The sequence below is a fragment of the Lithobates pipiens genome, unplaced genomic scaffold, assembly GCF_037356315.1.
Source record: "Lithobates pipiens isolate NorthernLeopardFrog02 unplaced genomic scaffold, aLitPip1_a1.2 Scaffold_28, whole genome shotgun sequence".
Classification (NCBI taxonomy): Eukaryota; Metazoa; Chordata; class Amphibia; order Anura; family Ranidae; genus Lithobates; species Lithobates pipiens.
In genome coordinates, this window is record NW_027507789.1 from 64,985,934 (window position 1) to 65,002,672 (window position 16,739).

Below are 16,739 nucleotides of genomic sequence, written 5' to 3' on the forward strand. Positions count from 1 at the left end.
TTTTAGCTGTAGGGTTTTATTTTCAGATTTGATAATGCAACATAAAGTTCAAAGTAGGAGATTAGGAAGGAAGATGTGAGGATTAGTTAAAGAGCGTATCATCTGCATAAGCAGATATCTTACATTGCAGAGCTCCCATTGACAGGCCAGAGAGATTCCCATTTAACCAGATCCTGTTCAAGAATGGTTCTAAAGTGAGGGCAAATAGTAGTGGGGAGAGGGGGCAACTCCTAGCAATTGCCATTGAAGATGGCAACAGCCTCAGAACAAGGAGCTAGGAGAATTTGTATGCATGTACGCACATATACACATGTGAATGCGCACACTATACGGAACATGCTTGCATGGTTTGTTTTATTTTTTACATGAACTCTCTGCCAGGAAATTCAGCATTTGGTATAGTTTGCAAGGACCCACACTATTAATAATAATATTATTATCTTATACTGTGATTCTGTAGAAAACAGGGGCGGACTGACAACTCATGGGGCCCCCGGGCAATAGGAGAAGATTATGGGCATGTGTGTGTAATATATATATATATATAATTACACTGAAAAGGTACTGGAGAGGCGGGGCAGCTATAATCTTGGGATTTAAAAAACAAACACATTTTTACATACTGTCCCTGGTTTTATTGAAGCTGACAACCCTGATGGGGCCCTCGGGCAGTGCCTGAGAGCCCGAATGGTCAGTCTGCCCCTGGTACCAAATATACTGTAGAAAGCTCCCTCCACTGAGTCTGGCTGCAACCATTTTAACTGTAGACAGCTGAAGCAGCTGCCTGTTCACTTCCTGGATTTACACACATACCTCCAGCTCTGCAGCTCTCATTGGCCCTCTTATGACTCGCGCCCCCCCCCCCCCCTTTCCTGGCAGACTCTCCCGAGAGAGATATGAAATTATGTCAAACACCTAGGCTTTTTTCAGACAAGAAACAGGAAGTGGGCTGTATAAGGTATTTACTGGCAGAAAAAAAGTTTTGCTGTCCAAAGTTAAAAACAAGGGCAGAAGATTTAATAGATTGGGGGGGGGGGGAGAATGACTGAAGTTTTGCTTTTAAAGTGGTTCTAAAGGCTGAAGGTTGTGTGTGTGTGTGTGTGTGTTTGTTGTGGTTTTTTTTTTTTTTTTAACCATCACTTAAATCGGGGATATGCAATTGGTGGAGCTCCAGCTGTAGCAGAACTACATGTCCCATGAGGCATAGCAAGACTCTGACAGCCACAAGCATGACGCCCACACTGTGTCCACACTGGTATCTTACAAGCCAAGGAGCACTGGAACCCACTAGCGTTGTGCAGTACACAAGCTCTCTTGAATATGAGTTGCGTGTGTGTGTGTGTATGTGTATATATATATATATATATATATATATATATATATATATATATATATATATATATATATATATATATATATATATATATAATTTGCTTCTTGTCTGTTTTTTAATCCATCCCACAGAGTTGCTTTCTACACGTTCAGCTGGCAGCCATCCACCTATTATATCTGGACTTGCATACGAACCTCATTTTGGATTTCTGTTGGGCTTTTGCATTCTTTTTGCTTCTGGTCTTCCTCTCCCTCAAACAGCGCCACATATGGTCATTGTTTTTTACCGTCATGCATTCTTTGCATGAAGGTAAAAAACCTTCAGTATGCAGCTCCCCTCCATAGCACCTCCCAACGACTTGCTCAAGCCCGATAGTGATCCAGGGATGTGCACGAGAGCAGCTGCTCTCTGGGTTTGCTGCCTCCTTAACTGACCGCTGCAAGACCCATGGGTTCCCACTAGGGATGCACCGAATGGGTTTTTTTTGGTGCCGAAACCGATACCGAAAATGAAAAATATACCGAAAATGACTGTTTTAAAAAAATATTTTTTATACAGGAGGTGGTCAGAGACTGGCGACACGGTACAGGAGGTGGTCAGAGACTGGCGACACGGTACAGGAGGTGGTCAGAGACTGGCGACACGGTACAGGAGGTGGTCAGAGACTGGCGACACGGTACAGGAGGTGGTCAGAGACTGGCGACACGGTACAGGAGGTGGTCAGAGACTGGCGACACGGTACAGGAGGTGGTCAGAGACTGGCGACACGGTACAGGAGGTGGTCAGAGACTGGCGACACGGTACAGGAGGTGGTCAGAGACTGGCGACACGGTAAAGGAGGTGGTCAGAGACTGGCGACACGGTACAGGAGGTGGTCAGAGACTGGCGACACGGTACAGGAGGTGGTCAGAGACTGGCGACACGGTACAGGAGGTGGTCAGAGACTGGCGACATGGTACAGGAGGTGGTCAGAGACTGGCGACATGGTACAGGAGGTGGTCAGAGACTGGCGACATGGTACAGGAGGTGGTCAGAGACTGGCGACATGGTACAGGAGGTGGTCAGAGACTGGCGACACGGTACAGGAGGTGGTCAGAGACAGAGGACATGGTACAGGAGGCATCCCCCATTGCAGCCTGTGTGCCATTTTGCAGCCAGCCTGTGCAGGGAAGAAAGCCGCCTCCGCCGCCTGTTTGATCACAGCGCCGGGAACATCACAGCTTTAATTTCAATAGCTGTGTGTTCCCGGCCGCGCGCCGTCACACGCAGCCCCTCCCCCTTGTCCGGGCACTTTGATAGACAGATCATCCGTCCAATCCTGCAGATGATCTGTCTACCTAAGTGCCCGGACAAGGGGGAGGGGCTGCGTGTGACGGCGCGCGGCCGGGAACACACAGCTATTGAAATGAAAGCTGTGATGTTCCCGCGCTGTGATCAAAGAGGCGGCGGAGGCGGCTCTCCTGCGCTATACACCCCCCATGATGAGCGTCACCAGGGGTGGGGGGCGGAGCACCCCACCCAGGCCACGCCCCATTTTCGGCTCCATTATCGGCCGTTTTCCTGTTTTGGCAAATTGCCGAAAAGGGCGTTTTCGGCCGATATGTTTCGGCGGCCGAAATTTTGGTGCATCACTAGTTCCCACTGCTGTCAATCACAACCAGTGAGAAGTGAATGGGGGCAGGGGCAAGCCCCATTCTGTCTTATGGCCACACAGTGGGGCTCGGGAGTGAGCACACACGAGTGCTTACTATTGGGGGCATTCAGAGAAGAGGAGCGCAGGCGGGGGACCCAAGAAGAGAAGGATCAGGTTGCTCTGTGCAAAAAAATCGCATTGAGCAGGCAAGTATAACATTTTAAACTATACTATGTGTATACCTTTTTTATAAAAATAAAAAAAAATACATTTTACCTTTTTAATATCCCATGGGCTAGGGCCGGGAAAAGAAGTAAGAGAAATCCTACATTGGACTTCAGCCTTGAGATGTCTTTGTTTCTGTAAAGATATATGTATATTACACCTGCAGTCTTTGCTTTCTGCTTTGCAGTGGTTCACAATAATTCTACTTTTACTGCTCCCCTTCACAATGCACGTCTATCAGTTTGACCACAGGCCCTTTTGCAGCATGGTGTGTTGACCATATTATGTACATTGGATTTAAAGTGTTGTGGTTCCTTTCATTTTGAATGACAACCCAACAAACATTCTGAGATAACTACACAGCTCCAATGTTCATGTATAGAAGTGTACCACAATTCACAGTAATGCACTGTATACAGCATGTTGTGGTGTGCTGCATTGAAAAAAAAGATGCATATCTATTAGGTTGTTGTGTGTTGCCAACCCATTCATCTGAATGGGCTGCCTAAATGCAGTGCACAAAAAAAATCCTGTTAATGCAGTGCAATGCACCGCAAAGGTGTTGAATAGATGTTCTGATGGATTGCTTATGTCTGCAGACCAGAGTAGTAAGGCTTAATGTACACGGGACGCTGAGGCAACCTCCTCAGAATGATTTTTTATTTTTTGACAGCCTGAAACCGGCGTTTAAGAACGCCAGTTTAGCCACGTTTTGCTGCGTTTGCATCTAGGAGCCTTTATTTAAGATTTAATCATAGGACCCTCTCAAAGTTCAAAAAACTGTATTGAACTGTTTCAGCCATTCTGTGAGACCAGAGTGAGTGGCAGCAGTCGAGAGAGCAGCAGTGTACTTGTATCTACCGTGATTTTGGTGCTTTTACTATGGATCCCATAATGAGCATATGTGAGGAAATGCTCCTGACATTGATGAGGCTGGAAAGATGTTCGCATGCGCGAGGTCCCGCTCCTCTCTCCTACTGGCCCGGCGACAGGAGGAGGAAGCCCTGTGGTGACGTCATGGGCTGCGGCGTGGACTCCTGGAAGTGGGAACAGGATGCCTGTCATCTCTCCCACCACTGTACCTCCTGCACTTCTTCTACCCAACCACTCTAACCCCCTTTCTTATCTGCCCCACCACTTTACCTCCTGCACATCTGTCCCCACCTCTGTAACCCCTTCTCATCTGGCCCAACACTGAACACCCCCCCCCCCCCCCCCGCTCCTCTTTCCCCTACCACTCTAACCTCCTGCTAATTTGCCCCCATCACTGTAACCGCCTTGCTTTCTGTCCCACCGCCAAACCCCTTATCTCTTCCACTACTGTACCCCCCTACACATCTGCCCAACCATCGTACCCTCCTCTTCTGCTCCACTGCTATACCCTCACTATGCAGAGTGGGGCAAGGAAACAGAGATGAGACACATCTACCTGTCCTGGCGCACTCATCCTGCTGATCCTCCTCTCGCATCCAGCCCACGTGCATGTATGTGATGTGTGGAATGGATACACAATGATGAGCTTAGGGGCATTTTCTGAAAGCAGTGGGCCTGTATTCAAAATTGAGGCTCCCGCAGCTGAGAGAGTGTGGTGTCGAGTGCTGCAACAAATTGGGTGTTATTATTATTATTATTATTATTTATATATATATATATATATATATATATATATATATATATATATATATATATATATATATATATATATATATATATATATATATATAATATTTTTTTTTTTTTTTCTTATTTATCTTCATTGTGCTGAATACTGGCTCTGGCTTAAAGTGACACAGAGTGCAGGGGTTCAGTAATAAGTGACGCAAAGGTAATTCCACAAACTGTCACCTGATTGTAGTTTTCTCAATCGCAGTGAAATCCCTTCTTTCCGAGATTGGTAGAGGCAAACAAGCGAGTCATCTTCCTCCCAGATGGTGGGTAGCAGGACTGATTGGCTTTGGCAGTGGCCAATAACAGTCGTCCTCCTGGAAACAGGGACAATCCCCTAGCAGAATTGCACCCAATCTCTTCCCCAGCACAAAAGCTGACGATCATAGCTACAACAAAGTTGGACAACCAATCCATGTTTCCCATCGTTTACAATGTGTGGGGGCACCATGCTATACCCCCCCCCCGTGCAGGAGCGGGGTGTGGGGAATTGTGAGATTGGAATGCATTAGTGTCTCAATGACACTTCCCTGCGCTGCTCTGCTGATGGGGGGAGGGTGTTGTGTGTCAGCAAAAGAGGCTTTGCGTGCCGCTTGTGGCACCAGTGCCGGGGGCTGCCTACCCCTGCCATATAGGCTTATCATTCATACAAATTGGAGCAGGCTGCGAGAAAGCAATACATAATTGCTAACGCCATTTCTCCCTAGACAGCAGCTGCTAAAGTGGAAGTAAACCCACTTTTTTAACTTTTACCTACAGGAAAGCCTATAATAAGGCTTACCTGTAGGTAAAAAAAATATCTCCTAAACCTGTACGGTTTAGGAGATATTCCCCTCGGTATGCGCCGCTGACTGCAGCGGCGCATGCGCACAAGGGGGTTCTCTCCGCGAAAATCCGGGAGTGACGATATCGCGGCTCCGGCCACTCACAGCGCCGGAGCCGCGATACCCGGAAGAGACGCCGAGGGAGCATGTCGGCTTCCTCGGCGTGGATCGGGCGAGATGTCGGGGCCTCGTTCTAAGGTAAGTATTTCATAATGAGCTAGTATGCGGTGCATACTAGCTCATTATGCCTTTTGCTTTGCAGGTTTTAAAAAAAAAAAAAAAAAAAAAATGCGGGTTTACTACCGCTTAAGCTCTCACCAATGTCCTCATGCCCTAGGCACACCCGAATAATACTTTTCTGTACAAACTCTGCATTATGTGTCTTGTGATTGTTGTAGTTTGAAGCTTGCCCCTAGGCAGATCTAAAATGCACACATGAATGCAGCTCTGTAATCATTAACACATTATTACATGTAAGCAATGAAGGAACTGAATTTGACCTGGTATCAGCCTCTTACAGTTCCTTTATAGCAGGGCTGGACTGCGACGAAGAAGCGGCACAAGGAGCAGGGGCGGCCCGTCCATTCAATCACATTACCCCCTTATATGTAGAATGGATATATTCATGCATAGCCAGCTGTAGGCATCCCCTATTCAGGCGACTGGTGCCTTTTCGGACATCGGGCGCCTGAATTACAACGGCGGGGGTGTTGAGCACCTGATTAGAGCCATGGGCTTCAAAAAAGTTGGACTTGGAGTGCAAAGTATTACACTCAAAGTCCACCCAGGTGTGTTAGGAAAGCAAACACTGAACCGTGTCTCTGCCAATCAATACCCGTCGCCTGATTGGCTGAAGGCGTGGCAATCCTATTGGATGCCTAGCAGAAGGGAAGAAGAGACGCACAGGAAGCATAGAGGACACAGGAGCCGTCTCCTGCCCCACTGCTCATCCCACAGCTCGCGTCGCCCACTGCCTGACCCCCACCAAGATGGGATAAGTGCCGTTCAGACAATGAGCGGGTGGGGGTCACAGTGAAGCTACCTATGATGGGGCACAGTGGGGCTGCAAAGATTTTGAGCACCACTGACAAGGAGCCAATTTGTTCATGTACTAACGAAGCATGCTGAAAGTAGGAGACAGCAGAGAGACAAGCTCATCACTGTGCTGCTTCTCCTTTATAGCAATATTAGAGTCTTGCTGATATTAAAACATGTACCCCCTGCAGGTTTTTAAATATTATAAGCATTAAAAAAATAAAAGCAAACGTTATACTTACCTGCTCTATGCAGTAGTTTTGTACAGAGCAGTCCTGATCCTCTCCTGGCCCCTACCTCCTGCCCCCAGAGCAAGTGGCTTGCTATGGGGGCACCCAAGCAAGCTCACTTACGAGCCGCTGCTCTGCATGTACATTCGCATAGTGCTGGGGAAAAAAATCTATTTGAATAGAGTTGAGAGGTCAAGTCGATTCAAAATTTCAACAAATCGGTTTATTTTCACCTGCGCCGGTCCTGAGGTTATGCGGGCAGGAGTTTTTTTTTTTCTAGGCGAGGCCGCGGCTTCGGCCTAGTACGTGAGGCCAGACACCGCGTACTAGGCTGCAGGCACGGCCTCGCCTAAACTCCTGCCCGCAGCTCCTCAGGGCCGGCGCGGTGTCCATCACAAAAATAAAAAATTTGAATCAAGTTTTTGGAGAAAATCGCCCAGCTCTACATTCACATACAGCTGCGGCTTGGCCCCACCCCCTCTTCTCATTGGCTTACCGGCTGTGATCGACGGCCAATGGTTCATGCTGATGTCTCCGCCAATGAAGAGGCAGAGTCCTCAGAGAGCCAAGGCTCTCGTGCACATCACTGGAATACAATGGGGCTCAGGTAAGTATTGGTGGAGAATGCCTCACGGCAAAGGTGTGTGTGTGTGTGTGTGTGTGTGTGTGTGTGTGTGTGTGTCAACCGTGCCACAGAACCCAGAAGCTAGTGGAAATTGCTGCGGTAGCGATGCCTACTACAGTGATTTCCAGCTTCTAGAGCAGGGTTCTCCAAGCTTTCTAAATAAAGGGCCAGTTTACTGTCCATCAGACTTTATGGGGCCAGACTGTGGTCATTGGTGGTAGAAAATATCCTGGCATTCAGTGTGAGTAAGCAATGACCTATTTTTGATGTCAGTGGAAGTAATAATTCTCAATTAGTCAGTGGGAGGAATAGTGCTCCATTGTTGGCGTCATTGGGAGGAATCGTGCCCTGTCGTTGATGTCATTGGGAGGAATCGTGCCCTGTCGTTGATGTCATTGGGAGGGATCGTGCCCTGTCGTTGATGTCATTGGGAGGGATCGTGCCCCATCATTGGTGTCAGTGGGAGGAATAGTGCTCCATCATTGGTATCAATGGAAGGAATTATGCCCCATAGCCCTGCATTGGTTTGGGACAGTCCACCGCTGGAGCGCCGTCTGCTAGGGAAGCGGAGGATTGTAAGTTAGAGCAGTGTTTCTTAACCTATTTTCAGTCAAGGCACACGTTAAAACATGGACATTCTTGAGGCACCCCATTATAAAATGTAAGAACTATTCTAATATATTTACCTAATGCTGCAACATCCATAAGTCCAAGTAGGACACCCAGCGATGGAGGTGATTTAATCTTCCAAAGCAAATACAATTTTGTAAACTGGTACTGACTAGTATTCCAATGTGTCGCCATCACTCAGCTCATGTGACCCCAGTGCTGATGGAGAGGCGCAAAACGAGGAGGATGTCATTCTCCTGCATAGAATCCTTATCAACTGATGACACCATTGGTCGATCGGACGCTGGCAGCTAGAAGGTTGTAATGGTGCACAACGAAAACCTGGGACTTAGTGTAGCTAAAAGGCAGCCTTCATTCACACTCCGGGTTGTATATGATTTTTGGACAATTTTTAGGCATTTGGCCAAGGTACCCCTGCAAAATCCTGGGCACTCTGGTTAAAAAAGTCTGAGTTATAGTGTAAAAAAAAAAAAAAAAAACTTCCTTTAAAATAAAAGGGCAGTTCGCTCTTGCAGTACTGGTACAGTCCCATAAGGGGGATTTTTTTTTTTTTTTTAGTTTCCTGGAGTTGGGCTTTAAAAAGCTTGCATGGACCCCCTTTTTTAGAAAGCAAAACTGAGTTCAGAGGTCTATTCCTGATGGAAAAGTCTGAGGATTTGATATTGGTAGAAGTGTGCTGACGGACTATAGTAAATGGCATGTTATACCTGGAAGGGGAAGACTCCCTGCTATCAGGAGTAGATCACATTAGTGTAGCTCTGTATCTGTTTGTTCTGAGTAGTCTGACCCCCCCCCCCCCGGCCAGAAGTGTCATAGAAGAGCTGTACAGTGTCCCCGACATCAGTGAAGTGTTGAGTGTCATGTTTTATGTATCTGTGTTCGGAGGCTTCCTGTAGTGACAGCCTGCCGTAAAAGACCCGACACTTCAACACATTTGATAGATAACTCTAAAGGTGGCCCTTACACACCTCCCCTTTTTATTATTCAGTCAATGTGCAATTTGATCAAAATGATCACATTTGCAAACTGTAAAATAGCCATAACAACGATCATTTTGCATCGGTCAGCATTAAGGAGATGTATTGTATTGTATTCATGAACAATCATATGACCGTTTGTGGAAGCCATTTTGTTGCCTTACACACATCAAGGGCAATTAGAGGGGACCCTTTGGGACGCACTCTGTGGATAACCTTGTTTGGGCATTAATGCGCCCTGGGCTGCAGCCACATCTCTCTGAACCGGAATCCAAGTGGACTTTTGGTCGTAGTCTGTCCTTAGCATTTTAAATTGAATGCAAGATACTTTAAATGTATATGATGTATTCACGTCCTGTTGTAACCTTCTACCCCTGAAGCAGAGAACCAATACTGTAAATTTGAAATGCGTTGGGTATCTCTGTTGCTTATACCATATTTCCAACAGATTAATGGTTGTCAACAGTTATTTTATTGCATACATCTGTACCTGCATCCAGCATATATATTTTTATGTATTGTATTTTTTGTTTTGTTTAACTTTGATCCATTAAAAATGATATATTTTTGTACTTCTTCTCTGTGATCGTATTGTTGTTCACTGCCCCTAAAAGTCACACTTAGAAGAATTCTCTTGTTTTCACGCATCTTCTATGGAAGTTCTAAACCTGATGCATTTTTTACATGCATGGAAACGTCCCTGTGCATGCACAGATCAGTCAAGTCTCTACCAGGACCTGAAGGCTGGGCAGAGTCCTTCAGCACATCTAAACATGCACGAGAAATAAGAGTAAAGAGCAAAATCCACTTCCCCCTGTGATGTATATTAGTCAAATGCATTGTTGAATATAGATGAATCTCTTCCAATAGGAATAATCTATCTGAAAGGTAATGATAATTTACCAAAGTGTCTATGGTAATCAGAACAAAGAAATTGTGCTGTTGTGGGGACTGAGGATCCCCAACACATAGGACCCAACACATCCCACCATGCAATGGTTTATCTGCTTTAAGGAGAATTACTCTTATATCCTTTCCAGATGACATCCACTGCTGCAAAGAAGCTGCTTGCAGGATTTTTTGTGACGCCCTGCCAGCGCCCCAGTGTGAAAGCACTTGGGCTTTAACACTGGGTTTGCAGCTGAGGCTTTTTTCAGGAGCTATGCAGGTGCTATTTTTAGCACTGTAGTGCCTGAAAAACGCCTCCAGTGTGAAAGGGGTCTAAAAATGGCGCCAGGGCGCTTTCAGAGTGAAAGCACTCTAATCTTGATATGACCTACAATTGACTTTTTTTTTTATTTTTTTTATTATCTGCCCAGTAGTTGATCGCCTTCTGACCTGATCTCGTTATGACACACAGTTGGCCACCTTCTGACCTGTTGTGGATCTCCAACTGACCTACAGCCGACCTCCATCTACTCTCCATCACCTTGCTTCTAACTGGTTTTGGATACACTCTCCATCTGTACACAGCAACACAAACTGGATTTATTAGCTGTATCAAGTTTGTGGATGCAAACTGTCAATGTCCGGGGCCAGTCAGAAGCTGGAATGCTCGGTACATGCAAACTGCAGCGGCTCCAGCCGTTGTTTTGTACAGAATTTGTACAGATCCGGCCATGTAGTTGTTCACACACAGTATGTATGAAGCTAGTCTTCTCTCCCAGTAAGAATTGCTACTTTTCAGACCGCCACCTATGGGAATGAGCCCTAACTTTTTTTTTTTTTTTTTTTTTTACACGCCTGAATTCTTCTTGATCTGTATAACTGAGAGATGGGGTAGGTATATTCTACTAAAAGGTGTTGTCAGGGAAGTGTGGGGTGTGAGTGGAGATATAGAGGCATGAGAGTGAATGTCCATGAAATTGTCTTTATTCCCATCCTGGATTGTTGGGAGATCTAATGACACCTTAGGGCAGCATTCATGAAAGCCAACACGTTATGGGGCCTACACAAATCTCTTGGGTTCTTTCTTTCACAGAAATCAATGTCGTTTTTAATAATAGGTTTCTGTTACCAATTAGGGCTCATTTACACTATGTCAGTAGTCTGTGTTGATGTGTCCTGTTCACACCCCAATGTTGTGTTGCAGTGCATTTTATAAGAATACAGAGAGATTGCATTTTTACGCAATGCACCTCTGCATCACAAAGCACTGTGATATGCAAAGCAACACACACCAGATTCAGACCATGACAGGAGCCTGCAGGGAGAAGGAACGCCCAGATTCAGTAGAGGGGGTGGTTTTGGGGTAGGTGGCTGTGGACTGTTTCATGCTGCATCGTAAATATGAGTGTGAGGCCTCATGCACACGGACGTTTTTACAGCTGCTTTTTTGAGCATTTTTTGCAGCTTAAAAACGCCTGTCCATGTTCGTCTATGGCTTCATGCCCACCTAGGCGTTTTTGAGCTGCAAATGGCATAGGCGTTTTTAAGCTGTAAAAAAAACCCAGGACCAGTGCGCTCCGTGGCGCGGAGCTAGAGCTGTAAAAACCCGAATCGCGCATAAACGCGTAACATATTTTCTTTGTTTTCTGAGTGCTATAGTCAAGAGATGTGTTTCTTTAAAAAACGCCAATGCAAAACGCGGTAAAAATCGTGTTAACGCCAATTTTTTTTCCAGGCGGCGGAGCTAGCTTTGCAGCCGTTTTTTTTTTAAAACATCCGTGTAGATGAGCACTGAATGAAACCTGGTCAGAAAGTTGGCTTGGCTTTTAAAAGTAGTGTTGCGTTTTCTGTAGGCTATACATAGTTTGTCCCTGCAGGGCTTTGGGCTCACTGTGGGTAGTTGCTAAGTGAACATTCTGCTTATGGTGATGTGTATCTCTTCTCATCGGTGTTGCTCGCCTCTCTGAGCTTGTGCACTACTCTCGGGACATCTGCCAAATCCTCTGCTGGGTTTCTTTTTTGTTTTGAGGAGCCTGCTTTATTTATTGTGGTGTGTTTGTTTTTTTTTTTTTTTTTTTTTTTTGCATTTCCCGTTCCTTTTTAATTTTAGAAGCTTTCTTTTTCTTTTTCTTTTTTTTTTTTTTTATTTCTTTTCTCTCTTTTCTCTCTTTTTCTTTCCCTCCCTCTGGAAATATACTATTTAAAGGGATGGTCCAACTTCTAGAATTTTTTTTTTTATAAATGCACCCACGTTGCTTAAAAAAAATAAATTGCGCATTTATAAACTTTTTGCATTGCAGCTGAGATCAGCGCATAGCAGGTGCAATGCACAGGCTTCTATAGACTCTCTCCCCCAAATCGGGGTTTGTACTTGGGTATGGACCTACTGTTAGAGGACTAGAGGAAGTAAACCCTGGACTAAGTGTGGTGCTGCATGGAGCTCTGCAAGGCCCTTTGCCATGATGGACTGTGTTTTTCCATTGACACATGCTTGTGAATGGATGCCATGGTGGCTTTGTGAGTGTAGTTACACATAGCCTGCTGGAAGAAGCACCCTGCAATTCAGGTAAGTGACGGAGGGTGGCTGGGGAATGTGACTATGTATTGTTGCACACCCAGGCAGTGCTCAAGCTTAAAAGCCCTGGCGCTTTCCTGTCCCCAGGGATCAGCCAGAGCAGCATTCACTAGCCAAATCAAGTGAATGGCTGACTGTACGAGGCCGTGTGTGTTTGTGTGTGTGTGGCCGGCCTGCCATACATGGTTTGAGCCATTAATTGGCAGGCTGAATGTACCAAGTTGATTATTCAATCAACCTGGGTACAACCAGCCTGCTGGATTTGCTTCTGATTATCGCAAGAGGCTGCTATAGCTGGCGCTAGAGATAATCGCTGTCTTCTCCCAGCAGTGACGGACCTCCCTCCCTTGCTGGAAGAAGACAATGGCCCAGCAGGAGGGATCCCCCTGTCAGTGTTGTCTGCACTGATGGGGGGAATCATGCAAATTTCTTTCCTGCAACACGTGGCTGCAGAAAAGAAATTTTGCACCGTCTATGGCCAGCCTAACATGAAATGTGGTCACAAAGATAGACTTTTAACAGAAGTGTTATCCTAAACTAATAATGTTATCTAAGACCTTATTATAATGTAGTATTATTATAAGTACGTTATTCATATTTTTGTGTTCAGCCAAGGGGTCAAATGAAAGGGACCCGATTCCACCATCCACACATTTCATGTGGATAGGGAAAGCCTTCTCGCTGAGTTGTTTGTATTCTGACAGTGGGGAAACTTCTTCACTATGATCGGTGCTGCAGGTAGATCAGCTTCTGTTTGACCAACCTGCCCATACATGGAGTCAAATTTTGGCTGGACCCTGCTTAACTGGCCAAATGTCAATCCATATAAAAGTATTGCATTTGTTCTTTTAAAGGGCCAGTAGAAAGCAGAAATGGTAATCAAAAAAAGTGTGGGTTTAACCAATCGTGTGTGTGTTGTGTAAAAAAAAAAAAGTGGAAGTGTGTCCTTTGCCTACATATTGCATCTTGTATTAAAAGGTGTCTATTTTCCTCATCTCAGAAAGCGGGGAAGTATGCAGTGTCATGGGAAAGAGATAAAAATGCCTAATACGGTGGTACCGCAACAGGGATCTGGAAATATGTGCTTAGTCATGTAATTGAACAAAGGGGGAGAAAAGCACACTGGTGGAAGGAAATGGTTAAATAAAAGGAAGAGAACTGGAGCTGTAAAGATTGATGGCTGTGGGAATTTCCTTGCTTGTTTTTGTACAAGGTTCTTTGGGCTGAACAATTGTGTACCTTGAAGTCAATTACCCTGAAAGCAAACTATTGTAGAGAGAAATATGTGGGCTACCATAGGCGCGTCCAGTGTGCCACGCTTGCCTGGGTACACCCTAATCACACCAATGGCAGGACTTTTTTTCAGCCAGAAGGTGTCAGAACATCATTCTGCCACCTCCAGCTGCCCTGACTTCTGGAGTCCTGTGTCCGCAACCACTGGCATCTGTTTTATTTGGTGCTTTGGGAAATCCTGTCCCCATCCGCCACCTGTCAGTCCTATGTAGCACATAGCGGAGTGAAGTGTTCCGAAATTCCTGTTCGGCTCCGTGGATGGGGGGAGAAGGGGTGAGCTGTGTGTGTGGGGGGGGGGGGGGGGCCCTTGGTGAGGAAGGGGCGAGCTGTGGATTTGGGGGGGGGGGGGGGGGATGAGCTGTTGTGGGTGAGGTGAATAGGTGAGCTGTGGATGGGGAAGAAGAGGTTAGCTATGGATGGTGGGATGCACCATGTTTGCTATGCATTCCAGAGTCGCGTGTGCGTGCGTGTGTGTGTGCGTGTGTGTGTGTGACGTTCCTAAACCTTACCCCTTTTGTGATGGGAAGGAAGGACAGGAACTTAGCCAGAGAAGGGCTTTGAGCTTTAGTGTGCACACCCTAATTCAAAAGGCTGCATACACCTATGTGGGCTACCGTTATTGACTTCCATTACAAATGTTCAGTTGCCTGACTCTGGGAGAGCCCAATACAGTACAGGTATCTGCACCCACTTCCGGCATAGATATCCGCAGAATCTGCGGATATTTACGCTACTTCCCGCGGGTCCCCCGCTGACTGCTGGGAAACACACGGATCCCAGAGACAGCGGGACCATCCTAATAGCGCAGCGCGACTGGCGCATGCGCAGTAGGGAACGGGAAATTAAGCCGCAAGTCTCCACTTCCTGATTCCCATACCCAAGATGGCGGCAGCACCCGAGAGACGATCGAGAGATCGGCTTCGGGTGCCGACATCGCGGGCGCGCTGGGCGGGTAAGTGTCCTTATTTTAAAAGTCAGCAGCTGCAGTATTTGTAGCTGCTGGCTTTAAAAAAAAAAAAAAAACGTCGGAACTCCCTCATTGGGGTTTATTTACTAAAGGCAAATCTACCCTGCACTACAAGTGTACTCGCTGTAGATCTGAGGGAGGCATGCAAGAAAAATCATATTTAAGCTTGTTCATGATTGGATAATAAAATCTTCCCCCTCAGATCTGAAGCGACTGCACTTGCAGTGCACTTGTAGTGCAAAGTGGATTTGCCTTTAGTAAATCAACCCCATTGTGTCACATATTAAGGTGTGGACAGGCTAATGCACCAAAATTGACCAAAAAAATGTCAGCATCGCCCCGCGCTGCAATACACTGCAAAGCGCGTCCATCGGCAAGGTGCGTTGGCGTGCCATTTAGAATTTAATGAACAAAAAATTTTAATTAAAGTGTCTCTGCTGCTAAAAGATCCAGCTACAACTTTATAAAAGTCAATGGAACAGTCCAAAAAGTAGCCAACGTATTTCAGGGGTTCAAAACGCCACCTTCCTCAGGACTTGATGTCTTTTGACAAGACTTGTTCTTATAATCACAGTGGAAGAAATACTAATTAAAAGTCCAGCCCACTTCTGTATTAACATTGTTTCCAATCAAGCCTTAGTGCAGGGACATTTTTGGACATTAGGATATTTTGTATGAAGTTTATAATGATTAAAAAAGGTACATAACATTGCACAGAATAACGCACGACTGCTGGTGTGAATGAACCCTAAAACTGTCTAAGCTTGTAATGGTATTATAAAATCATTTGTGTACTTTTCTTCCCTAAATAATGCTCTCTACCTCAATGTGTTTCTTGCAGCCTGTGGAAGCCACAGATGATGCCTTCTGGGATCAATTTTGGTCAGATACTGCCACCTCTGTACAGGACGTGTTTGCTTTAATCCCAGCTGCCGAGATCCGTGCTGTTCGAGAGGAGTCCCCATCAAATCTAGCTACACTATGTTACAAGGTGATGTCATAGAGATGACCTAGAAAGCTATTAAAGGAAATTCCTGTGGATAAATATGGGAGCTGCCATTCCTGACATGTTTTTTTATAGGTGCAGCATGTGGGGCTGTCATCCGCTCTGCTACCTAGAAAGTCAAACCTGAAACCATTCTAGAGAATGGAATTTAGGCTTCAAGTCCCCCATCTACTCTAATCGTGTGGATGGGAGGGATCTCCCTATGCTGGCTTTTGTTTCCTGACAACTGCACCCATAGCTGTCAAAGTATTGGAACAGTGAATGTATCAGACTGGAGGCAGCCACCATTTGGCTGACTACTTTGCTTTGTGCTTGTTTGCTTTTTAGCTTAATGGATGTTGGGTGGGAGGGTACTGACTTTGCCACCCATGGTTTGATGTTTGGTCCTTTCAGCAGGAACCAGATGAAGTTACTCCATATATATGGCTAGCTTAAAGTGGAATTAAAGTCACAATTGCCTCCTCTCCAATGATCCATTGACCATGATGGGTCAGTTGGCAGCATCCACATTTTTTTTTTTTCCCCAGCTTCTTCTGGGTGCTGGTCCTCAGCAATTTTCATTGCAGCACACACAGACCATGCTGGTGATTACCCTGAGCTGCACATTTTACAGAAGACTGCAAGTTGGCAGGTAGGCATATCTTAATGCAGATCAGACCATTGCATGTTTCTTCTGTGATAAATAAGCTGCCCCCTTGTAGTGTTGCCTTTAGTTCCACTTTAAGTCTTCATACTTTGCTAGCTTCACCCTTGTTCCAGGTCATTAATTGCTAAGTGATGAAACCATGATTAGACTGACCATTCTGGAGCTTGCAACTGGGACATATTTATGT

At 45.7% G+C, this 16,739-nt stretch overlaps 1 protein-coding gene across 1 annotated transcript in view; it reads left to right on the plus strand.

The window, feature by feature from the left end:
• HID1 (HID1 domain containing) overlaps positions 1–16,739 on the plus strand; it is an 81,666-nt gene that overhangs the window by 21,953 nt on the left and 42,974 nt on the right. The window contains exon 2 of the mRNA XM_077459334.1: positions 15,742–15,891. Coding sequence (XP_077315460.1) covers positions 15,742–15,891 — 150 coding nt within the window. The remainder of the gene's footprint in view (positions 1–15,741; positions 15,892–16,739) is intronic.